Source organism: Carassius auratus, chromosome 7 (assembly GCF_003368295.1).
Source record: "Carassius auratus strain Wakin chromosome 7, ASM336829v1, whole genome shotgun sequence".
Lineage (NCBI taxonomy): Eukaryota > Metazoa > Chordata > Actinopteri > Cypriniformes > Cyprinidae > Carassius > Carassius auratus.
This window is the reverse complement of record NC_039249.1, coordinates 18,459,461-18,485,352: the sequence shown is the minus strand read 5'-3', so window position 1 is coordinate 18,485,352 and position 25,892 is coordinate 18,459,461. Positions and strand designations below refer to the sequence as shown.

Here is a 25,892-nt window from a genome sequence, read left to right as displayed (position 1 = left end):
CAGGTTAATGTGGAACAAAATGGAGCTGTTTTTATTGCAGAGTGAGACAGGGAAAATAAAGAAAAAGTGATGCTTTAGTGTTTGTATAAACCAATCAAAAAATGCATAAGCGTGTGTGTAATGTTTCAACTGTGAGAGCCAGTAGTGAGAGAAATGATGCTTCTCTGGATCTTATTTGACATAATCAAGCATTGAAACCAATTCTCATGTCCTCTGTAAACCTCTTTAGTAATAAGCTTTGAAGAAGGAACTCTGTCTGCATTTTCAAAAAAACAAGCATCATTTCTTCCAAAATGAAGCTTTGTGTTATGTAATGTCAAAATGTTCCCATGCTCATAGGATTGACTGTTGTTTTGTGTTGTTCCAGGAGCTGGTTATTCAGTTCTTCGGGGATGGACACAGGATGATGATGTCACTGTGGAGCTGTTGAGGAGGAAACGCTGGCTTCTCCAGGAGCCCCTCCCAAAGGAAAGTAACAAAGCCAGTCAAGACAGTTCGAAGCCTCAGGATTCTCAGGATTCACCTGGTATACTGGCTGATGACGATGCAGAGAACAGCTCCCAAATAATGGTACCCTTTACACTTTAACAAAATATACATTTTTCCAAAGAGGTCATTCAAACAGAATGAAATGAAAAAAACATTGATAAAATGGTCCATGTGACATCAGTTCATACGTTCAACCGTAATGTCATGAAGCTATGAGAATACTTGTGCACAAAGAAAACAAAAATAATGTCTTTATTCAGCAATTTCTTCTCTTTCGTGTCCGAATTTTTACAGATACAGTAGTTTTCTGTATTTACGTGAAATATTCTACATGACATTTGGACAGCTGTGTATGGAAAGCCAAAGAGTCCAAAAACATGTGAATTTTAACTTGTCAAAAACACGTTAAACGCATATAAACGCGTCAAAAATCTCTGTGTTAAGTATGTGTATTCAACGTGTTAAAAATGCGTTAAATACACGTGAAATACATGTTAAATACACGTGAAGTACGCGTTAAAAATCAGTTTGGGTCAAATGTCCCGATTAGTTGCTTAGTTACTAACCCTTGAAGTTTGATCACTATTAAATCTAGAATGGCCGCTATGTGTTTATTTACAAAAAAGGCTGTACAAAAAAATTAAAGAAAAAAGACAAAATAATTAGGCTGAATAAGCTGATCTATAGCATGTTAAATGGTGGTTGTCTAGTGTATAAATGGTATACCCCCCCTAAGCTCACAGATGTGGTTTGACCCAAGTCCTCAGTAACCAATGACACTGTTATAAGTCTATAAACAGCATTCTGATGTATGAGTCCTTTTTGTCCGGATGTTTGAGTGCTGAGTGGAGGGCAGTTGCGACGGCATCATCGGTCGAGCGGTTGGATCGGTATGCAAACTGAAAGGGGTCCAGGGAGGGTGGGGCAGACTTTATATGGTGATATGGTGGTCCACGGGCATGTTGTTGGTGTAATCCACAGATTTTTGGAGAGGTGCACGTCAGGCTAAGGCATACTATACATAGCCTACGGCGTAGCTACAGCATTTAAATACGTGTCATTTACGCATTAAATTCCCATAAAAATTAATGTGTTTTTGGTCCCTTTGGCTCTGCATAGCTGTGTGTGTATTGAGCGCTGAGAACTTGATCGCGTGCTGTATATGAGAACTGAAGAAGTGGAGCTTGCGCAAGAGAGAGCACTTCCATCAGCGCAATTCCACCTATCCCACCTTCACTAACTTAAAGTTAATCGACAACAAATTGTGACTCCCGGGGAAAAATGGGATGTCTGGTTACCTTATCCCTATCCCTTTAGATGTAGAGGCCATTATTTCATATCTCTAGTTCGCTGTTTGGTAGTCTATCCATCCACTAAGGCTGCCATACTGAGACTAGATATGCGAATGCACCTTATCCGATTGCAATCCAGTGACAGGGACGCACATTTTGAAGGACAAGACAATAGCCTATAATGTATTTTGAATGTCTGTTAGTTCTCAAATAACATTATAGTCCCGTCTCGTCTTTTTAACAGAGACTATGCATACATTTTGTCATAGTTTTTATCACCATATATTAGTTTTAGCTTGTCAACATCTCATCTTAGTCACAGAAAAAAAATATTTGTTAAGGAATAATTTTTTATCGTCATCTTTGTTGACGATATTAACAGGGGACTAATATTCAAAATGGTAAGCAAGTGCTGCTTTGTTTGCATTTGCGTATATCTCGTATATCTTTGTTTCGTTTTCTCTTTTTAAACGATATTTGCTATTGATAGCAACTGATATAAACAGTTAATTCCTCTAATGTAGGCTCAGAATGTACGTGTTAATTTGCCATCGGCTGTGGTCTGCGTGGTGTGTTCAAGTGCAGATTTTGGTTCAGTGCTGTCGGCGCGAGGCGACAAGACCATCTCCAGAAGTTCTTTGAAGTCGGCTTGGTGTATCCTGGCCAAGTTTATTTGTATATCGCTTTTTAAGATACAAATCTTTGCAAAGCAACTTTACAGAAAATTTAGTTTCTACAATATTTAGTGGTAGCTTATCAGTGGTGACTGTCAGTGTGCATATGACAGAAATATTCATAAAAATGAATACAAGACGTAGTCAACCAGATGTTGAAAACTATTATCAGCAATTATTATATGACGCAATCACATTTGTAGCAATATTTGGTAGTTCTGTATGTTGTTTCAGGGTTAGCATCATCTGGGGTCCTCTGAGGGGTGGGCATCATCTCTTCTCAGGTGTTCTGGGTCCAGACTGGAGCTTGTGTAAATCCTAGTTACCCGTGGCAAAACAGAAAAACAAACAGAGACATCATTAGCTTAGCTGCTGTTCCAACCAAGTAAAATGAATGAGTTTAACCCAAGCTAAAGAATATTAATGCACATTGGATCAGATACAACTGCAGTCACAAATTATAAGATGCATTATTTGAATGCTTGGTGAAAGAGATGTTATTTTAATCTAGATTTAAACATAGAGAGTGTGTCTGAAACCCGAACATTATCAGGAAGGATATTCCAGAGTTTTGGAGCCAAATGTGAAAAAGCACTACCTCCTTTAGTGGACTTTGCTATCCTAGGAACTACCAAAAGTCCAGCGTTTTGTGTCATAAATGCATGAACTAGCTTTTCTGCATCAGAAACAGTTAACATATTTCGTAGCTTGGCAATGTTTCTAAGATGGAAGTTGCTGTCTAATATAACACCCAGATTTTTGACTGTAGAGGAAGTAACGTACTGTACATCCGTCTAGTTGCAAATTGTAGTCTACTAGATTATGTGTACTGTTTTTTGGTCCAATAAGTAATATCTCTGTCTTATCCGAATTTAAAAGGATAAAATTATTGGTCATCCATTCTTTTACATTTTTAACACACTCTGTTAGCTTAGATAATTTAGAAGTTTTATCTGGTCTCGTTGAGATATATATAGTTGAGTATCATCATCATAACAGAGGAAACTAATCTAGTATTTTCTAATAATATTACCAAGGGGCAACATGTATATTGAAAATAGCAGAGGACCTAGAACAGATCCTTGTGGCACTCGATATTTTACTGGTGATAAATTAAATGACTCCCTATTTAAATAAACAAAATGGTAGCGATCGCACAGGTAGGATCTAAACCATCTTAGAGCCTGGCCTTGAATGCCTGTATAGTTTTGTATTCGATCTATGAGTATGTCATGATCTATGGTGTTAAACGCAGCACTAAGATCAAGTAAAACAAGAAATGAGATCCCTTTAAAAATAACAACCTTTATTAATAAAATATATCTTAAATAACAGAATAAACAAACAACAAAAATATCTATCTATCTCTCTGTCTATCTATATCTATCTAAGGGACCCTGTGACGCCGACGACTGGAGTAATGGGTACTGATAATTCGGCTTTACCTTGGTGGCTGGACTAATTCAACTCTAATTTGTACAATGAGAAGATGAGATACATCTATGTGATCATTTTAACCATATGAAAAACATCATGCACATACGTACACAGTTTTTTAGTATTGAATTAGTTTCCCGTATGATAATTACTTCAGAGCACTGTGTGTATACAGTAGTTGCAAATGTTTTTTGTCCACTGGCTGTTTCCTTTGATGTTGCTTTACAAGGTCTGTGTGATGGAGTTTTAGTGTTTGAACTCCTACCAGCTCCCATATACAAACACATTCCTGTGTAAACACTCATACACACATAACACCTGGTGCATCATTTATTTCACACACAACAAAGTGCTTCTGTCATTTTTTATTTTGTGAGTTTCAAAGGACTGAATTTCTATTGCTTTTTACGACATGGCCTCAGGCTTTGGTTTAGCCTTTTAGGTTTTTGTTCAGCTCTGCTTTTGCACTTCAACAGATAAAACTGTCAAAGTTTACGTACCTTATATTCACCTCTTCTTAACTTTGACACATTTCTTTCTTTATGAGAATTGTTATTCATATAGTTCCATGCTGAATTCCTCGGTGCCAGGCTGCTTGATAAGACAGTGTAGACATTTATGATCAAGTGTTTTCCTCCCAGGGTTTTACAGACAGCCTTTCTTTGCTCCATAAACAACAACAGATCGATCTAAGGTTATTTCATTCATGCTCTAGGTGTCTTCTTTTGGATTGTTACTTTGTCATGGATCATGTCTTCCACTCACAGAGCATGTGTCCATACAGGAATTAAATATATTTGTAATGGTATATTTAAAGCTTTTTTGTCTTTATTATGACAGGACAGTGGACAGTGGAGCAGGGACAAGAATATATTGTAGAGGAGAAAAGGGAACAGAAAAAAATTCAAACTTGGTTCATCCAAAACACTGTTACTCCATATCTCATGAATAAACATGTCACGCTCATAGCCTTGGTCATGTGATCAAGTGTTTTTCTCATGCATTAGACTAATTGGTAGACAAAATATTAATTATGGTTTGTTTTTTAAAAGCCTGAGATGTATAATAATTGGATCACTGATGATGGCCTTTGTAGAAAATGATTTGTAATGGTCAGTAAATTGAAGGATACAATTTCTCTGAGCTGATTTTCTTTCCGTTAGCTGATCATGTTCTTCTGTCCCTGTCCAAAGCATTATGCTGTTACTAATCAGCAGTCATCATGGGTTGTGTTTCTCCTGGCACTCAGATTTTCCATCCATTTGCTCGGCATATGTAATCTGCAGAACTGTTCAGTTAGTTAAAACGTCAAAGTTTTATATTGTCAAATTTGCTCATAAATTTTTTTTTTTAAAAATACAATACCAGGAACTTCTGATTGCAAGTGCTGTATGTGTACACTCACATACATAAATCCACACATCTCAGCACATATAGGCCTTATTTATTAGGACATTGTGGTGTCTCAGTCACCTCTTTCTCAAATCTCTCACCCAGCTGGTGAAATGATTGACTCTTTGTTCTTTTCACCTAAGTGGATAGGGAGCACTGGGCTAAAAGAACTCACTTGAACCTTTTGCTGTTTTGTTATCATCATATTTTCCAGACAGAGACTAGACAGCTATACAGGTGCTCCTGAGCAACACTCAATTCAGCAGAACTCTCAGTGACCCTCGTAAAAATGTGATCAGCATTGAAAATACATGTAAACAAACAGAGATTGGCTCAGTCTTAACAGTAAACACCTCTCTTCGATTTTTCTTTCGGGAGAGTGTTTGGGTGTTTTTAATACTGAAAGACCTGAAATGGTATTTGTTTGTGATGTGATAATCAGAACGGGCTTGTGGCCCTTGGTTGCTAAAATCCTACTTTAAACAAAAATGGATTGTGTTGGGGTGTTTATTAAAGTGATAGTTCACATGCTGTTCCAGACCTTTATGAATTTCTTGACAGTAAGTATTGTGTCCTTTAACCTGACTGGCTGTCTGGTATCTTCCCACAGGAGGACACAGATCATAACTACTACACCTCAAAGACTTATGGCTCCATTGACCCTATGAGCAAAGAATTATGGGTAAATATCAATCAGATGGACAAGGAGAAGGTAAAGATTCATGGCATCCTGTCCAATACGCACCGACAAGCAGCGGTAAGACATGATTCATTCATTCATTCATTCATTCATTCATCCATTCATCATCTCTCAGACGCAAACAGAAAGCAGTTCACATCTTCTTAAATGCAAATGATATGAAATAACTACATTCAAGAACAATTACTGTTCGCTTTTTGAAAAAAAAAATCATTGTATTTGTTGCTTGTGGATGGGTTTGTCTGTTTGTGTGGGTTATGAAAGCAACAGACCAAGTGTTGATCCTCAAATGCCACATTTCTCTGAAATGGGATCAGATTTTGGTGTGTCGCCATCCCATTACTGGAACAGACTGCGATATCCTCACATTGCACTTTCCAAACAAAAGAAACCGCAGCAGAGAAGCGCACCATGGCTTTAGGACAGAAGTCAAATTTATTAGCAGAGTTATGTTTGCTTTAGCTGACCACAGAATGAGTCCATAGAGTCTGTCTAGATCTACACTTGCTGTATGTTTTATTGTAATCACTGCCTCTCTCACACTGTCTCTGATTAATAGTTTTATATTGATTCTGCTTATTGTTTAGATCTTTTTATAATTGCAAGCTAAACTTTGTCTTGTTTTCATCCTCAGCGGGTCAATCTCTCCTTTGATTTCCCATTTTATGGGCATTTGCTGCGAGAGGTCACTGTTGCAACCGGCGGTAAGTAAACTGTCCAATGATGAGGTTATAAGAGAGCGTCTGCCTGCCTTCATGCGATATGAGTATTATACGGCTGAAGCAGAACATATGATCTATATGAGCTTAGAGATGAATATATAATTGATTGGTTCTTGCTTGTAGGCATAAAGGCTTGACTATGAGTCACAGTGTTCTCGCGGATCAGGCTGTGTTTATCAGCCGTGAGAGGTTCCTCTTAATAACAGCTGACCGTGCAAGATGGAGATATGAGGGCATGTGTGGGGATTTTTATTATGATTGCGGTTCATGTGACTCACTGGCTGCTGGAATGTGTCTAAGATGAAGCTGTGAGAGTGAAGGAAAGATAGAGACAGAAAACTGCCTATAATTTCTCCCTGTAATTACATCAGTCATCTCTCTGCGGTTGTAAGCGGTGAAACACAACTGGTCTGAATTTCCCAGTGAAGCCGTGTTTTCAGGAGCGAAAAAAAAATGTTCTGTATAAGACATTCTTTTCCTGCCTTAAGAATTTTTAATAAGAATTTGTAATAAACAGAACTGGTGAGTGTTTATTTAAATAGTGTTTATGCAAATAGCCTGCTTTGTTTTCAAAGGTGTTTTGTAGTAACTCTGTTGTCTCATTCAATCAGACAAAATTGATAAAGAAACCCAAAGAGTAAGGAGAGTGGATTTCCGATTACATTTCCCATATCATATCAACTGGAAGGGACTTATTTTAAGTAAAAAGTGAGAAAATATGTGGAAATAAAGTGCCTAATGGGTGTTTAATAGAACTTTAATTGAAATTGGATGTGGTATCCTCACATTGATCAGATGGGCTGGCACACTGACCCCTCCAATTGTTAACATGCGGTCCCCTTTTTGGATATCCGAGGACAACTTTACTGATCAGCAATTTCAAAATGGTTTTGGGCAGATTGCTATAATGTTGCTATAATAAGTCATTTTTTTGTATTTGTTTTTCTTTTTAATGTTCTTTTGTTGTCAAATAATAGCGAGCCCAGTCTTAATTATTTTAATTTTGTTGAATTGAATATAATGAGTTTTTAAGTGCTCTGTGTTTACAGGGTAAGCAGAGTTGGTCAGCTTAGTCCAGCTTGGCTAAATTCCTGTGGAAAGATTTGCATTGATTTAAGCAGACAAATGCTGAAGACACATTTTAGATTATGTATGTGTGGAAGGTCCTCTCTCCTTTCTGGGAGTGGGATGGAAGGAGGCATTTATATGGCTAATTAGAGTATTAATCACTTTGGAGACAGGCCAAGGCTGTTTGCCAGGACGCGTTGATGAGAAAGGAGGAGACCACAGAGATAAAGAGTAGAAAGACAAGCACATGTTCATGCATTGATGCCAAAAAAAAAACTTCTATTTTTTCACATAAACAAAATGAGTGGTTTTATCTTAATTCCATCCTGAAGATCAGATTTGAAATGTATTTTGATTATTATTTGATATTATGAATATGTATTGTAAAGGTTTATTGATGGTGTGTGTGTTTCTGTGTTTTCAGGGTTCATCTACACAGGAGATGTGGTTCACCGAATGTTGACAGCGACACAATTTATCGCTCCACTTATGGCAAACTTTGACCCCAGTCTCTCCAGAAACTCCACTGTCATCTATTTTGACAATGGTAAGAGACAGATGCACCGGGCTGTGTGTGTGTGTGTGTGTGTGTGTGTGTATGTGTGAGAGAGACAGAGGATGTCCTATCTGACAGAAATATATAATGAACAAATATATTGGAACAGAAATATCCAATATATATCTGTCAGACCTTCCCATCTTCAAATACACACAACCATCAAAAACACTGTACCTCGACTTGCCATAAATCAAATGTGTCATGTTGTTTTCCAGATGCTCTTGTTTACAGCGGTGATCAGAAGCTGAAACTGTATTGTTAGTAGAGAATAAAAATATTAAATGTATTCTTATTAGTATGTACAATTATATTGAAATATTACGTGCATGTGTGCATGTTTCCTAGGAACTGCTCTAGTTGTCCAGTGGGATCACGTCCATCTTCAGGATTCTTATAATCAAGGAAGTTTCACCTTCCAGGCCACATTACACAGCGATGGACGAATTGTCTTTGCTTACAAAGAGGTCTGAAGGCTATTTTTTTCTTTTCTTCCTCCATATGTCTTTCATCCTGTTTTCTATTTCTCTCTCTGTCTGTGACACGGCTCTTCTGTGATTACTTCCTGTTCCATCAGAGTTTGTGTGAATGTGTCAATGTCACTCTCTTTTCAGTTTGCCACATACAAACATGGTCAGGTACCATGTAATGGCAAAGTGAAGTATCCGGTACAGTTAAAATATTAAAACAGTTTCACAAATCATGTGCAGTCAAGTGTGAAATACATAAATCAACTATATTCAACCTTTTTATATATTATGTATTTTTGTTTCATATTAAATACATATATTATTTAAATATAATTTATTGTATGCATATTTTGTTAAGTATTTATTATATACATATCTAAATTTCTAATATTTATTCCTTTCTCTCTCTCTCTCTATATATATATATATATGTATACACACACACACACACACACACACACACACACACACACTATATAGTGTTATGCAAAATGAAACAAAATAAAATATGTAGCTTTGTTTTTAGAAATATATAAAGAGATATTGTAACACTCTAGTCAGAAGACATTCTTGTAAATGCTGTTGAGATTTATTTGATTATTGCAAAGCATTTTCAGCCCACAAACTTCCTAACTGAATTTGGATTTTTCCTCTCACCAAGTCTCTGCTCACTCCATTTCTTTCTTTCTTTCTTTCTTTCTTTCTTTCTTCCTTTTTTGTTTTCTCGCTTTCCTTGTAGCCATCTAACTGTACCTCTTCAGGTCATTGATGGATGAATTAACTAGTATGTGCTTTCATTTCAGGTCCCGGTGCAGATTGCAAAGATCAGCTCTGTCAATCATCCGGTGAAGGTTGGCCTGTCTGATGCCTTTGTGGTGGTCCATAAGATTCAGCAGATCCCCAGTGAGTCAACGTAACGCGTAACACCAGTAAACATCTGCATTCTGTATTCCAAGTGTGTGTGTTTTTGGAGATTTGAGTTGATGACTGAATGTGACAGGAGCTGTTCCGCCCATCAGAAAGTATGTTTGAATACTGTATGTTTGTCCTGACCGTCGATTACTTCAGGGATGATCTCAAAGCTCCATCCTCCTCCCTTCTCAAGCTGTCTGTTTGTTGTCTGGTGTGCCAAGCAGGAAAAGTCTTTGATGTCGTAGTAACAGTGAGCCCAGCAGGACCAAACCCGGCTGCGCTGGAGAAACAAATTTAGCAGATAAATATGTCTGGAGTTGGGCAGCGAGTGAGTGTGAGAGAGAACAGGAGGAGAGGATGTGTTTGCTGTCAGAACATCATGAATGGAGGCTCATGATTTTCCATGACAGCTTATTCTCTCCGAGCGTATGTGAGTCTGTGTTTGTTTGGGACTGTCTGCTGTGAAAGGGCAGGATTTGCATCATTCTGTCTGTCTGTCAGGCTTTTACAATATGAGAAGGAGAGAGCGACAGCTCTGAGGGGAAGGAGAGAGCGGTAATAGCCTTCGTGGGTCTCGCCTCTCTTTCTCTAATTAGTGTCTGGAGACTCATCAGGTGACACTGTTTAAGATGCATAAGGACTCACATGTATATCTCCAGGCATTATCAGCATGCTACGAAGGAGTTTTGTGACACCCCATGGGCAAGAAATGTAATTACCCACAGGAAGAGAAAAACAGCCTGCACTGAACAAGCTACAATTTCCTGTCTTAAAGTTTAGCAGCTCTTTTATGTATTAATACTCCAACGATGTCGGTTTCAGCAAGGTCAGACAGCTACTTCCTCAGCTGAACACATACACGTTCACTTTATCAGGGAGCTTTTCCCCTGCTGTACACATTCATCCAGAGAGGCGACACATGAAAAGCCATATACACACCCACAAACACACACACATTGGTTTCATTCTATTAAAAAGGACCGTGTTTTTATACAGAGGTCACCCCAACTCTTTACACAAACTTTTAGACACCAATAAACTTAAATTTAATTGTAAGAGTTTTACATATCCAGAACCACTGAAAATGTTGGGGTTTTTACATGTTTCACTAAATTTGCAGAGAGATTTTGGAAACTCTTTCTTTGTAGCTAGTTTAATCAAACCTACACGCATACATACACATATAGAAATCCTACTACAGTACCCATCCTCTCTTCATTCTGTTTCAATTTTCCATTTCACTGCATTTAGGTAATTCAGCTACCAGTCACGTAGATGATGATGTATTACTAGATGCATCTATATGTGCAGTTATATCCATGCATGCGTGTACATGCATTTGATACAGCGTATGTCGATGATGGGGGCTTAACTTTAACTCAAAGACTATAATATACTGAATTACTTTCAGATGTAGGTTGATCAAGCAATACGTTTAAATGATGAAAAGTCCATTCTGTCTTCAAAGGGATTCATAGGGAGTAAGAGTGCTGCATAACCAATGCACAGCACAGTGATAGCCTTTAGCAGTGTAGTTCTTTTTTATTTCTATTTTAATTGTAACATTTTATTGGGTAAGAGATACCAGAGTAATCTTTATAGTTGACTTAATTTGTTTAGGGAACACACAGGTCTTTTTTGTTTTTATGTGTAACAGTATATTGTATAAGAGCTTCTGTAAGACAGTGTATTAAGCATTCTCTCCTGTTAGCACTGGCAACAATGTGAATAGTTCTTTCAGTGAAATATACTGAATTCACAAATATGTGATAACAGTGAATCATGCATCCCAATGCTGGTGAAGAGTGTTAAAATCAGTACACTTAAGTTCTCAGACAGTGGCCTAATGTGGGTTTTGTCACTTTCAGCCCAGATACAGATCATTACTGAGCACACATAACTTTTTTGGTAATGGATCTCATGATTTAACATGAAATCAAACTTCTCCACATATTTGTGCAGTGATAGACATGTCCATGTGAATTTGTGTCTTCATATTAGGACAATTTAAAAAATTTGGATGACGTCTTGTTTAAAAGCATGTGGATTATTCAGTGTGGAAGTAAGCAATTTAATATGAATGAAAGATATTAGATTCATTTGCTGCTCCTGGTAAATAATTAGAACAAAGTGCAGTAAATAACAAAACTAGCTGCACTACAAACCAGTGTTCATGATTCTGATAATACATTACAATAATACAATATGAAATAAAAGACAGAACTTTACAGAAAAATGCTGTTACTCTTTCTCTTTTGGCTTGTGCTTCAGAAGTTTCAACACCCAAATGCTTCACATGGTGAAGGTAATGTGTGTTTGTTTGCCTCTAGATGTGCGGAGGAAGACTATATATGAGTATCACAGAGTGGAACTGTTAAAAACCAAAATTACAAGCAGTACAGCTGTAGAAATGATGCCTCTACCCAGTAAGCCAATGGACACACACAATATACATGCACACACAAACATTAAGCTAATAGAACTATAGAAGAATGATGTGATGTACCCAACAGAAGCTTATTTTGTTCTACCTCTTTATCTGCAATATCAGATTTTATATTAGAGTTTTTATCACAAGTTATATGGAAATCCAGTTCATTGTTCTATTAGCCTTTTGTTCTATTTGTGATTGATTCTGTGCTGATGCATTTTCTCCGTCTTTTTTTCTTTTCCGCAGCATGTCTTCAGTTCACAAGCTGCACTTCTTGCATAACTTCACAGATTAACTTCAACTGCAGCTGGTGTCACCGGCTCAATAGGTGAGAAAACAAACCTCTCTTCATCCGCCTCTCTTTTCCCTATTCTAACGTCATTTTCCTGTTCTCAGACCGCTTGCCTTGAGGTGGTGCAATGAACTAGGGGAATAATTTACATTTTACAAGTTCTGTCAGCAGTTGCTGAAACACAAGCACTCTCAACACAGACATTCACAAGATGTGGAGATAATTCACCACTTCTAATTCAGCAAGTCACAATGTTGCAAGATTGCCTTTGTATATAAAGATGGCCTAAAAATTGAAACGAATTGTAAACATCATGTGTAAACCATTAACGCAATGTCTCTTGCATTTACTTGCATTGCATTTTTCTTAGTAATAGTGCTTTAAATGTTTGCAGAGAATCTTTTAAACCAAGACCACTTTTTTCAGAGAAAGTGAGGGAGAGGGAAAATAAAGACACATTCCTGCTGACTCATGCCCGGACCCTCACCTCTCGAACCCAGACAGCTTTTCTCTGTAGATCACATACCAAAGAACAGACGAGACCGAGACACCCAACCTCCTTCTGCTTTATTTTCCTGGCAATCCTTCCATCTGTCTACTCTTTCAATCCCTCGCTCTCATTCTGGAGCACATACATGCACACCCACACGCATGCATACACAGGAATATGAAATCCCAGTGTTTATTGTGCGATTTAGTTTATGATGGCAGAGAGAGAAAAAGGTCAGTTCGCTTGTGTTAGAGGAGTTTAACTTTTTCCCTTTATCAAGTGCATATGTGCTGCACACATTTATTGAGCTGTAACAATTTTCAGTGCAGTTTGTTATTTTCTGAATCATTACGTACCCAAAATAATAATGCATAGCACAAGCACATCTTTCAATGTCAGTGGGACCTTGGTTTTTCCATCCACTCTAGGAATCCTGCAGGATTGTATAATTAAATCACAACGCTGAGTTTAGAATCATCTTCTGGTAGACAAGGGACTTATCTGCAGACTTCATAAATATGCATAACCATTTTTGTTTGGCTGGAGGTTATGGAAACAATGTAGAGTAAGAAATTGCTGGAGTAATTAAAGTCAGGGGCTTTTTTTGGCTTGATTAAGGCTGTGTGTTTGCGTGTGAGAGAGGGAGAGAGTAAAAGAGCAGACTAATGAAACAGTAAATGCAGGTGACTCAGTTGACTTAAGCTAATAACTGACAGTCTGCTCCTCCCAATGCAATTTATCAACAATTTAGCCCTTGTCTTTAGAGAGAGCAGACAAAGTGTAATCTGATGCAGTTGACACACACACAAAAACAAGCTCTAACTGAACAGAAAACTGTAATACTGTTGCAAAGTGTTGCACCTAATATCCTTCAGATGTCATTACTCTGAAGTAATGAAATAACTTTAACATATGAGTTTATTAGTAATGATTATGTGCATCAAAAACCTAGACTTGCATATTTGGAAAAGCATTCTTTCACCCTGAAGGTCAGATTATTACTGGATCAGAATAAATTTGAGTTGACTGCTTTTGCAGCCATTAACATGTAAATGAGATTATGAAAGGCTGGAGAAGTGCTGACGAAGAATGTGACCGGCACCATAGGCAGCCTCAAATCTACAGATATATATTTCAGTTTTACTTGTCTTCCTTGTATGATTCATCAGTGCTTGGGAGAGAAAATGAAAGAAAGACCTAATGACCATGAATAAGCTACAAAAGTAAATTAAACGAAATCAAATTTGTTCACTGAATAATTAAATCATTTGAAATCTAGTTTGTACATTTTGTACTTTGGGCCACTTGTCATGATACTTTCTTCCTAGTAGGGGTTCACTGATTTTTGGTCTGAAGTGGATAATTATTTTCATGTCATGGGATTTAATCTACCCTAATGGAAAATAAATATACCTAAATGTATTTAAAATACATTTCATACTAAGTATGCTACAAATACACTTACCTATTTATGGGCTTAATAAAAATACCCTGCATTTATACTTTTGGTTTACTAAACTGGTAAAGTTTATCCAATTAGATGAACTTAATGCACTTTAATTGTGCTGAAGTCCAACTAAACATATACTGAAATCTATTTAATTGTACTAGAGTGGAACTATTGCAAGTATACTTCAGGTACACTTTAAATAAAGACCAATATTATTCAAAGACCATACTGTCACGAATATTCCAAGGATGAAGACAATGATGAAAATTAAACACGGTTTATTAAATAAATCCACAGAATGCCAAACTGCGAGACAGCTGTGTATTACACAGACAATACCAGACAAATGAAAGATCACACAGCAGCAACTTAAATGCAAGACAAATAAGCGCCATAACAATGAACACCTGATTAAATTAAGTGAATTACCATGACAACTAAAGAATGGCGGGAAAACTGAACAAAAAGACATGTGACTGAAGCAAACCAATGACAAGTCCATGAAAACACAACGAAGTTCATAATGAAACTAAACAGAACCGTGACACATACAGTCCTCATCAATTGTGATGTTATAACTCATTTTAAACTTAATATTGAGAAATGCACATTGTGCACAAGAACTGTAGTACTTATAAATAAAGTTTCATTATCATTATTATGTTCGCAAGTCTCGAGCAACATTGTCAGTAAATATGTTAATAGATTTGAACTGAATGAAATAAATGTATTTTACAATTATTACTTTATAGGATAAATGAATTAAAAACAATATACAAAGCATGTTTCAGCTTTGGATTAATACTGTGGTAATCTTCATGTAAAAATAGGGGAAATTAGCATACAAAATGAAATGTCTAATATAAATATATTAACAGATCATTGTTTCTGATATGATACTAATATACTGTGCACTCCTATTCACCAGAATTATTATTATTATTATTATTGTATTATTCATTAACAAGTTCCTTTGGATAAAACTGTAGCTAAATGAAAATGTGAGGATAATAAAGAAAAAATTAACTATTACAAAATTGCTGCTACTACAAAAGAGCAACAAAATAGTAAGTAGAAATGAAATGCCTCACAAAGCCAGCGGCTGTATTCTGTGGCAAATCTTTGGCCTTTAGAGGCTGGTGTGTGTGTGTGTGTGTGTGTTCAGTCAGTAGCTGCTCTTAGCAGAGCTCTTCCTGTCTGTGGGTCATGAAATCTCTAACCCAAAGCTTTCATTAGAGAGTCGGACACACACTATAGTGGCCCGTGCCTGCACTGGTCAAGGTGCTCCTCTCCCAAGAGCACATCCTGTGTATAGAGCAGTGTCTTGTGTTTGTGTCTGAAAACACATTGAAAAAATGCTGATCTAAGACACAACATTTTCAGAGACTGTCGGTTTATATTACCTTATTGGATAAATGAAAGTATTTCTCCCATGTTTATTTAATAGGTTTTCCATTTATATCAAATCTTGTATAAAATGATTTGTTTTTCAATTACAAAAAGGAATGGCATCCTTTGATTTTTGTTCAAATATAACGGGCCGTGACAAGCGAATTAAAAATCTCACAAAAACACACATACACATTAAAAACAACTGGTTTGTTTAACACCCTTGAAGGGACTGGGCAGCAAATGTGTGTCTTCTCTTCTAACCCCAAAATATCAGAGAAAAACACGGAGGGAGATGTGTGTATGGTGAATTGTAGTAAATGAAAAGATGAATGGAGAATGGGGAATTGCTGAAGGATGTGGGGTAAGGGAGACTGTATCTCAGCGGACATCAGGAATGCCAAGCAGGCGAGGCCATTGTGCTCCATTCTGGGAGGAGGAAAAGAAATACTAGCTGTACTGCCTAGTCCTGACTCTATAAGCCAGCATCTATTAGTGATATACTGCTGTTGACCGTCCTCTGTTTATTTCCTGTACTGGACCACACTGACCAGAGCATTCTTAATGGAAGTTTCTTGGAAGACTCATAAATGAAAATTCATTCCATGATTTACTCGCCCTTTTTGTTGTTTTAAACCCATAATCCTTTTTTTCGAGGTGTTTCTCAGAAGAGTTAAAGATTTCAAAGGGTTTTTCTGCACTGGTCAGCGATCTATAAAAGATGGAGTTCATGATGGTGTGTTTATTGGCTGTCTGTAAAATACTAATGACTGCTATAATTTTTATTGACAGATGTTCCAGTGGATTTGATCGCCATCGGCAGGACTGGGTTGATAACAATTGCCCAGATGAGGTGTGTACGTGGATGTTTGTGTATGTTTGATCCTAAATCTCTGTGCTTACATGATAGACACACTCATCTGCAGTTTCTCTCTCTCTCCCTTTTTATCTTTTTCTTTCTGCCTTGTACAAGGCCATTAGCAATTAGTAACATGTATGATGATGTATTTTTTTACATTTTTGACCGTAAACACTTTCTTTGCACAAAATGTTTTTGTATTTGATGTTGGTTTACTGTATGTACAGACTGGCATCTTATTGCCCTTATGGAATTCGAGTAAAGGGCTGAAAAATGTGTGTTTAGAATATTATTTACATTTTATTAACTCCATTAAATGAATATGACAGCCTTATAGTTTTTAGATAATTAAATATTGCCATATTTAATGTTACAGTACCAAAATGAATGTTAATCCGCATATCCAGATCATATCTCAGATCTCATATCTCTTTACCCGACTTTCATCGGCAGACTAAGGATAACACCTGTGACATCATCAGTACTACCAATCTCAGTCTGCTGACCACTGCATCAGTTGCTAAGAAGACCACAGGAAACAGAGGAACTACCGAGGCTCAGTCTACCCAGACTCCATCACACATGCCCACCAGCATACCAACAGAAGGTACCGTCATACCTGAACGAACACAAACTGATCTTACAATCCTTTGAGGACAGGAAACCATTAGTTACAAGTGACTGCTCCTGGTCAGAATGCAGCAGGACGATGTGAGGAGGGCACAAATGGATTCTACATAAATCAATAGACACGGAAAAAGAAAGGCTTATTTGTTCTTTATGAGTCTGGGGAAAATCAATTTCTGGAGAAGAAACGCTCTGTATTAAAAAACATTCAGAATGTAGCTGAAGGGCTTTGCTCATAAATGGGGTACAATAGATAATAACGCTCATCACTGACACTTACAGTAAATACAGTGTAAAATACACCACATACCACTTAACCATTGTTTAACTTCGACCTCCTGTTGTGTGCTTTGCTCCGTTTTTCTTTGTGATTTGCGCAAACACATTATCAGACAGTAAACAACTCGGTCTAAATTATAAATCTTGTCTGTGAATTATGCATACACTCATAAATATTTCAAATCTAGAGTGCGGTAGTTTTACCCAAATTTCAGAACAAGAAATTAAACTTCTCATTTCATTGTCTTCCTCTTTTTGAGTCTAGCTCACAAGTCAATATGGAGAAGAAGTCTAATTATTATTTGCTTATTATTGCAGAAATTCTGCAGTCCTTTTGAGCAATGTTTCCGTCTTTTCTAGACGATGATGTTAGTATTTGCTTCTGTCATGTTTTAAAAGGAAAGGCTGGCTAGCTGTGAGCATGTGATTCAGTGGCACCAGCACTCTCTGTTTTTACAGGCAGGAACGGATCTGGCTACAAACAGTATGTTAGTCTCAGGGTTGCCAGAAGTCCACTTAAAGTGATTAACTGCATGAAACAATCTGTTCATCATTAACAGTTTCTCAGAATGCTCAATAGGGCAATGATTTATGAGGTCATTGAAAAGGCATGTATCTCTTGTTTACACTTCATCCCTCATTTATTACTGATTGGTTGTTTCGTTAACTTATGTTATTATTTCAACAGAATTAAAATGCTGACAGGTCCATATTGAACAATCAAGACATTTATGGACATTTAAAGTACATTTACTATAAAAAGAAATGCAATTCTGCTGTGCACTATATAATTGGAAACCTGCGTTTGTCACAGTTCCACCAAATATAATAATTCTGTCATCGTTCACTCAGCCTCATGTCGTTCAAAGCCGGTATGACTTTCTTCTAAACACAAAAGATATTTTAATGTTATTTTAGGATATTTTGAAGAACGCTGTTAACCAAACAGCCTTGGTGACCATTGACTTCAATTGTGTGGACAAAAATCTTTCGTGTTTCACAGAAGAAAGCAAACCATACAGGTTTGACGCAACATGAACATTTTCTCCCTTAAATATTAAATAAACTTTTTTTGCTTAACTTTATGTTTCCAAGTTGATTCAGTAGGGTTGTAATAAATTAAGCATTAAGGACATTTCCATTAACCCGATGTTATCAGAGTGAATTTGATTATTACAGTCATCTGGAAATAACAAACCTTCACATTCTTCTCTTCATCTCTAAGCCCGATGTAACGTATGAGAGCAAATCAGGTGTGTGAATGAAAGCATGTAACATGCTGTAAATGAGAAAGTTGATATCTTGCTATAACCCTACTGGCTACAGTAAATAGTACAGCAGCATTAGCTGTTATTGTGCTACTTCGTTCATTTCCATTTCAGTTCTCAGCAGAATTGCCTTCAGCAGATGTTGTTGACCTGTCTGTCTCAGACAGGAGCTCTTCAGCTCACTAGAAATCATATTCAAGAATCTTGGTGTGGATTGCTCATTAAAAATTCATTACAAATCCGAAACTTGCTCTCCAATCACAGACATATTTCCTTATCTCCTTGATGTGCCCATCACACACATGTGTGACCTATTTACAGCTGTTGATGAAATGAGGATGTTTTCCAGAGTGTATGATGTCAACGTATAAAATTGAGCTTTAATATTTGCTCCCTTTTTCTCTCCCTCCTCCTATTTCTTTTCTCATCTATTTTTATAGATGACACCAAGATTGCGCTACATCTCAAAGACAATGGAGGTAAGATCTTTGCATTGCTGCAGTGCAAAGTGTGTCTGTGAACTATCAGACATCACTCTGCTCTCACTTGCTTATGCTTATGCCCAAATAGGGTCATACTTGTGTGTGTGTGTGTGTGTGTGTGTGTGTGTGTGTGTGTGACTTGTCTGGTTATGTGTGTATATATGTGGCAGCAAGTACAGCATTTTTGTCTAAATATCTTTTCCACGCAGCAGTGCTTTGTGCCAGTTCATTTCCTGTCCAACAGCAGATTTTTGTATCATGCCTTGTTTTTCTCTTCTCCTTATCACACACAGTCTCTCTCTTGCTCTCTTTATGTAGTATATATTCTCTCTTTCCCTCACTCTCTTTCGTCTTCCCCCTCTGAATTCCCAGAATTCTGTTAGTAAGATCCAGGTCATGTGTTTTTGATTTGGAGCAAGCTCAGTATTTTTTTACCAGTCGGAAACGGCAGTCAGGACTTCAACATTTCATCAATAAAGCAGCCAATGAAAACATGTAGCAAGAACAAAGAAAGTGCTATCTAACCTTAAGCAGAATAATATGAATGGTATAATTCCTGACTAAAACTAATTAAAACTATGGACTATTTAAGGTGAATATATAATACTGAATTATATTAATTATAATAAAAACTTATCAAAAGTAAAAATCTAAACCACCCTAATGATAAAAACACAGCATTAAAACATTTTTGCTTTCAAAAGATGCCTGTTTTTGTTTCTGGTGGCAAATCATGCTAAGCTTTCCTGCTTTTCACGTCAAATGAACCATCTGTTCACACCCTGTCAGAAATAAAATACAAGCCTGATTTTGCAAGGCCATTTTGATACAATAAAGAAAGAAATCTGATTGTTTTATTTGATTGAGGACATGTCTGTTGGATCTGTTGGCAGCTGTCTGTCTGTGTGTGTACATATTTCAGTTTGCCATGACATCATGACTTCTCCAGCACACCAGACATAATGTCTCCCTCTATAATCTACAATAGCCAGACTCTGCAGTGTCTGTTATGTAATTAAAATAACATGCACCTTCATGCTAAATCCAAAAAATGTTTTTTTTTAAATATGTTTACATGAGGTAACTTGGTGTCTGCGCTAATTTAACTGGTGCAGCCAACTTCTAATTTAACGAGTGCTGCCAAATGTAACTAGTGCATTTGATTGATGACCGATTTCAACAAAATGTCGCTATTCGTTTTACTGGCGCCAAGTGAAAATGTCAGTATTTTTCAATTCCGCTGAAAAACTAGAAAGGTATTTGAAGGCATCAGGTAAATTGGGATAGCTGGTAAGTAACAAAACATTTGTGGAACCCACAGTTTCCTGTATTTTGTGTCAGTATGACAGTCATCAAACCAGGCTGTCTTTAGCTGCCAAGCTTCAGTCTCCCTCTCATTGAAAACAAATTACTTCCCAAGCTTAAGTGGTCATGGGCACTTGTGGCTGTAATGACTAACAACAGAAACCCTGCCTCGTGATTAGTTCTGCCCTGTAATGTCTGTCAATCATTTTGGCGCCCTTTGGCTAAAGAACTGTATAATACACTATTTATTTGGCTTTTTTTTTTTTTTTATAGAGAAAATTAATTTTTACTTTTACAGTCGTTCATTTTTCTGATATTTATGGACAGAAATTAGCAAACATTTTGACAAAACATTACAGTTATTTAACATTATTATACATTACATTTACATTTAGCAGAAGCTTTTATCAAAAAAGTAATAAATAACTCAGTTAGCTTAAACACAGTACACATAGCAAAGGATTTTAAATAATATAATAAATAAAAAGAAAACAGATAGGATAGAAAAAGAATATAGCAAGCTAGTGTTAGAGTTTTTATATATATATATATATATATATATATATATATATATATATATATAATTGTATAATAAAAGAAAAGAAAATAGAATACAAAAAGATTAGAAAGGTAGTTAGAATTTTTTTTTTTTTTTTAAGAATAGAATAGTGAGTGCTAAAGTTAGAGGGTCAAATAAAGATGGAAGAGATGTGTTTTAAGCCTATTCTTGAAGATGGTTAAAGACTCCTAGGTAATTGCACCAGGAGGGAACATTTCATTTAAAAGTCTGTAAAAGTGACTTTGTGCTTTTTTGAGATGGAGATGCAGAACGCAGGTTTCTAGAGGGCACATATGTCTGAATTAATAAAATAAAAACATTGTAAAGTAATTATTAAAACATGATTACCTGCTTTTAAGAAATATGTTATAATTATGTCTTAAAATTTTGTCTTTGTTTGTTTGTTGTTGTACAGTCTTTGTCATAGGCATGGAACAGTAAAAAGATTTGACATACATTGCTCATTACTGCAATATGCAGATAACAAATACTGCAACTCTGTGGTTGTGTTCACTTGTGCACATCTGCAGAGAAACACAGCAGCACTGTCGCAGAATGAAGTGCTATTATAATGATTATGTAAGGAGCCGTATGTGAGCCACCTGGGTGCTGTAATTAAATAAAATAATGTAGCGTAAAGAAATCCAGCAGAACAGAAAATCAATGACACCCTGTCGAGATATGTGCAGAGATTTATCATGGAGACACAGAGATATAAAGTCAAAGACTTTAGAGTTGGAACACAAACGAATATGTGTTGTAAAATGCATTTTGTCCTCAATTTAGTGAAAGTCAGTGGTGTCCAGTGTAGTTGGGATAGTTGAACAGTTTTTATAAGTTTAATTTAACCTAATGGAGTCGAGGTTAATTGACTTGCGTATAAATATTTTTGACCCATAAGTACGTAGTTTGTTTAGATGTTGCTTCATGAAAGTAGTGCATTTTAAGTTCATATATTTAACATTTCGATCAAGCAGATCCAACTGACATCTGTAGATCCCTAACTGTCATTGTAAGAAAAAGAACGAGATGATTTGGTTTAGTCTCAGAAGCTGCCACCGAGTCTGCTCAGCAGTCTTAGGTTTTTACAGGGGCCTGGCTGTAGCGCAAAAACACAAGAACTGCAGACCACACTAAATCTTTATTTCTGGGCCGGCTGGAAATGTCCACAATACAAAATTAAGATTTACAGCCTTGTCTCTCTTCCATCGTTAATCTTTTTATCTGCCTGTTGGACAGAGACACAAGTCACGGAAACCGTATGAAAATGAATGTGAAAACAGTGCCCTCTTCTGTTTAAAAGTAGAAGTACAGGGATTCAACCCAGCAGTCTCCACTCAGGATTCATTTTCCTGAAGTTGTTACATGCATTGCATCTGTGTGACCACAAAGACCGACTGATGTATTCTGACAGCGCAAGTGTTCAGAACTATAAATACAGTATAATGTGTGTTACAGCAGCTGCAGCTAAAAGTACAGCAGAGAACACTACTCACCCGCTGCACATGGGGCTGATTCTTGGGATGCTCCTGCTTCTGCTCGTGATGGTGGCCGTCGTCCTGGTGACCGTCTACATCTACCACCACCCGAGCTCTGCCGCGGGACTCTTCTTCATTGAGGTGAGAGGACGGAGGTTTAGGTTAAAGAAATAGTCTATCAAATAAAGAAATCCAAAAATTGTATGCCTTTTTTATCAGTGGTACGACTTTCCGTCTGTATTTGAACAATGGATGGGTACTGGATGGGGAGCGCATTTAAAAGCAAAACATTTATTAATATCAAACTCATACCTTTACAGAGACGTCCCAGCCGATGGCCAGCGATGAAATTCCGCCGAGGTTCTGGTCATCCAGCATACGCAGAGGTGGAGCCTGTGGGTCAAGAAAAAGAAGGCTTTATTGAATCAGAGCAGTGCTGAGATGCGACCTTTGACTTCTCGAGTCACACACAGCCCCAGCAGCCTTCTCGATGTCTAGCTACAAATCCACACATCTCTAATCATAAAGTTCCACCAACCCTCCGAAACACTGATGAAACTGGAAACAGTGAGGGTGTGGTGACTGAACGGAAGAGGCATCCAGAAACAAAGGCTTGGATCTAGCTTTCAACACTCAAAGCAAAACAATCCACATTCAGAGGAAACGTTTGGTAGTCAGCTGGATGGAGAACGGCCCAGCAGCTTCTGCTCGGCTCCTGACGTGGTGCGGGGAACAACTCTTGTTTGTTGATTGTACAGGATGAGGTTTTGACCTTTCACCCTCAAAATCATCTTTGAACTGAATGTAGCTTTGTTTGATCCTCTGATTTGATGTGCCTCTTGGAGAGAGTTTTCTTGTCTTTGAGTCTTTGAAATGCACATTCATTCAGTTTATGTGTTGGAAATCTTATATAGACCTTTATATATCTTCAAAAGGGTTTTGTAGGGTTTTTATGTTGTTTTTCCTATTCCTTTATGACTTCATCTCTTTGATTTGAACAGATGTTTTGGACTATGTTGGGTGATTTTAGTTGCTTGTTTGAATATAATTGGAAAATGTTCTGTGAACAGATATGTCAACAGTATGAATTCACTTTTTTTCATCCAACCATATTCCAACATTTTAGGACATTTTTGCACATATCCACTTAATGCACATATATTGCTTTTTTCCCAAGTTGATTTTTTTTTTCATCTTATGTTGCTAATGCATATTTACAAGACTTGTGAGACTGTCTGTGTGTGTGTGTGTGTGTGTGTGTCTTTGTTTTGATTTTTTTTTGTTTTGTTGTAATATTATGGTACACAATGATCCCTTAAACATGCCATAGTTGAAATCAAGGATTCATCCTGATTTCAACGTAAAGACAAGACAAGCGTCGTCTACTGACAGCTGTCAGTCCTTAATCAGACAGAGATATTCTTTTATTTTATAATATTTGATATAGTGATATAGTAGAGCCCTCATACTGCTGTCAGGTCATCTGAGTTTGATAGATTACAAGCAGTGGAACTGAGAACTGCAAAAATGAATTCATTTTGACTTCAAGAATGTGATTTATTTCTCTACAGAAAGAGTAACACAGCATATCATAACCTTATGATAAACAATCAGTGTGTTCTAAATAATATTTTCCATCGTATTCGCTAATAATGGATTTTGAGTTGGAAGGTTTACAATATTTATCCTTATAAAATGCAAATAGTTGTGGCACATATTACTTTCTCCTGAAAATACATTTTGAGTATTGTGACCAAAGAACTGTCATCTCACACACACACACAAACACAAATATATATATACACACATATACAGTATATAACAAGTGTAAAACATTTCTTTAATACTGTACAACCAGACGAAATGGACAATGGTAGATATTTGTGTTTTCTGTTTGATTATTTCAGCAAACCTATGCATTGGGACAGTTCCTGAGAGTTTCTTTTCTGGTTTCTTTTTTCATTTTTTTTATGTCTGTTAGGTGTTTAAGCATGCATGCAAGAGAGATACATTTGTCTCCAATTTTATCCTCATAACAGGGTGTCTCACCAAAAATCAAGGTCTAAATTCTATTTTGATTATCTTTCTTCACTGGAAGACCTGTTTATTTTCAGCAGATGTGTATGTATGTGTGTGTGACATTGAATCTCTGAATCTGTATGAGTGCACACTGATGTAAGATGAAAGTGGATGTTTATTGTGTGAAATATTCTCGAACAATGTTTGTTGAATGAGGTTAATTTCCTGTTCAGCAGTGATGCCTGGTCTCATAATTTGGGGAAACAAACATATTAGCGACTGAATTTTTGATAATCATAATCTTCATGTTGTGCCACACATTGAGAGACAGTGAAATACACAATGCTGTAATCTGTGTACTCTTGTGTTACTACTGTCAATTTGATTACATTATACAGTTTGATTAAATAATAAAGTTGTTTAAACTGACAATTTCCTTTAATGCTTCTGGTTTTAGAATGATGTCTCTATTCTCTATCAAAGGCTATATTATGTTCACGAAAGGTATAGAAGTATATTTATAGCAGTTAGGTGGAAGTAAATGTTATGGCCAAATTAATGTGTGCAGCAGCTCAAATCATAGTATGGTTCTTAAAGGGATATGTCAACCAAATTAGTTTCTTTCTTGTATTAAACACAAAAGCTCAATTCATAATTATCCATGATTACTTTATTCCAGGTAATTGTCCAATAACGAGTGGGTTAGTTTCATAACAAGTAAATTTGACTGGTTATGTGATCCCCGATGAAATAATCCAGTGTTCTGGCTTATTTAGCATATGTAGTATTAAGTGAGTCTGTATGATTTTTAAGTAAAACTATATTGTCTTTATAATGAGAAAAATATTGAATTCATAAAACAATGTTTCTAATCTTATGAAATATATATTTTCATTGCCAAGGTATGAAAAAAAAACATATTTCAATAAAGTTCAAATTCAAAGCATTGTAGCATTGTTGTTGGTAGCCTATAAAATAATAATAAAATAGATTTTATATTTCGACAATTTTAAGATGGAATTTTTACAAGTATTTTATTAATTAATTGTCAAAAGAACAAGTGGTATTACATATTAACAAATTAACATTAGCTGCCAGAGAAAAAAAAGAAAAGAAAGGTAAAAAAAAAAAAAAATACATACATTTCAATGCTTTCAGAGCCTTACATGTTTTCGGTGCTTTTTTTTTTTTTGTTCTAAGAGATTTACAAGTAATCTAAAGTCTTTAATCAAATGTGAAAATGTTATTCTGA

At 36.5% G+C, this 25,892-nt stretch overlaps 1 protein-coding gene across 1 annotated transcript in view; it reads left to right on the top strand.

The window, feature by feature from the left end:
- Window positions 1-25,082, top strand: part of LOC113106171 (plexin domain-containing protein 2-like) — a 46,083-nt gene extending 21,001 nt beyond the window's left edge. Inside the window, exons 2-14 of the mRNA XM_026267839.1 lie at window positions 368-570; window positions 5,895-6,041; window positions 6,619-6,688; window positions 8,199-8,321; window positions 8,679-8,797; window positions 9,604-9,703; window positions 12,043-12,138; window positions 12,390-12,471; window positions 16,557-16,617; window positions 17,077-17,230; window positions 19,238-19,276; window positions 22,602-22,762; window positions 22,942-25,082. Of these exons, the coding sequence (XP_026123624.1) occupies window positions 368-570; window positions 5,895-6,041; window positions 6,619-6,688; window positions 8,199-8,321; window positions 8,679-8,797; window positions 9,604-9,703; window positions 12,043-12,138; window positions 12,390-12,471; window positions 16,557-16,617; window positions 17,077-17,230; window positions 19,238-19,276; window positions 22,602-22,762; window positions 22,942-23,061 (1,475 nt within the window). The 3' untranslated portion in view covers window positions 23,062-25,082. The remainder of the gene's footprint in view (window positions 1-367; window positions 571-5,894; window positions 6,042-6,618; window positions 6,689-8,198; window positions 8,322-8,678; window positions 8,798-9,603; window positions 9,704-12,042; window positions 12,139-12,389; window positions 12,472-16,556; window positions 16,618-17,076; window positions 17,231-19,237; window positions 19,277-22,601; window positions 22,763-22,941) is intronic.
- Window positions 25,083-25,892: the final 810 nt, after the last annotated feature.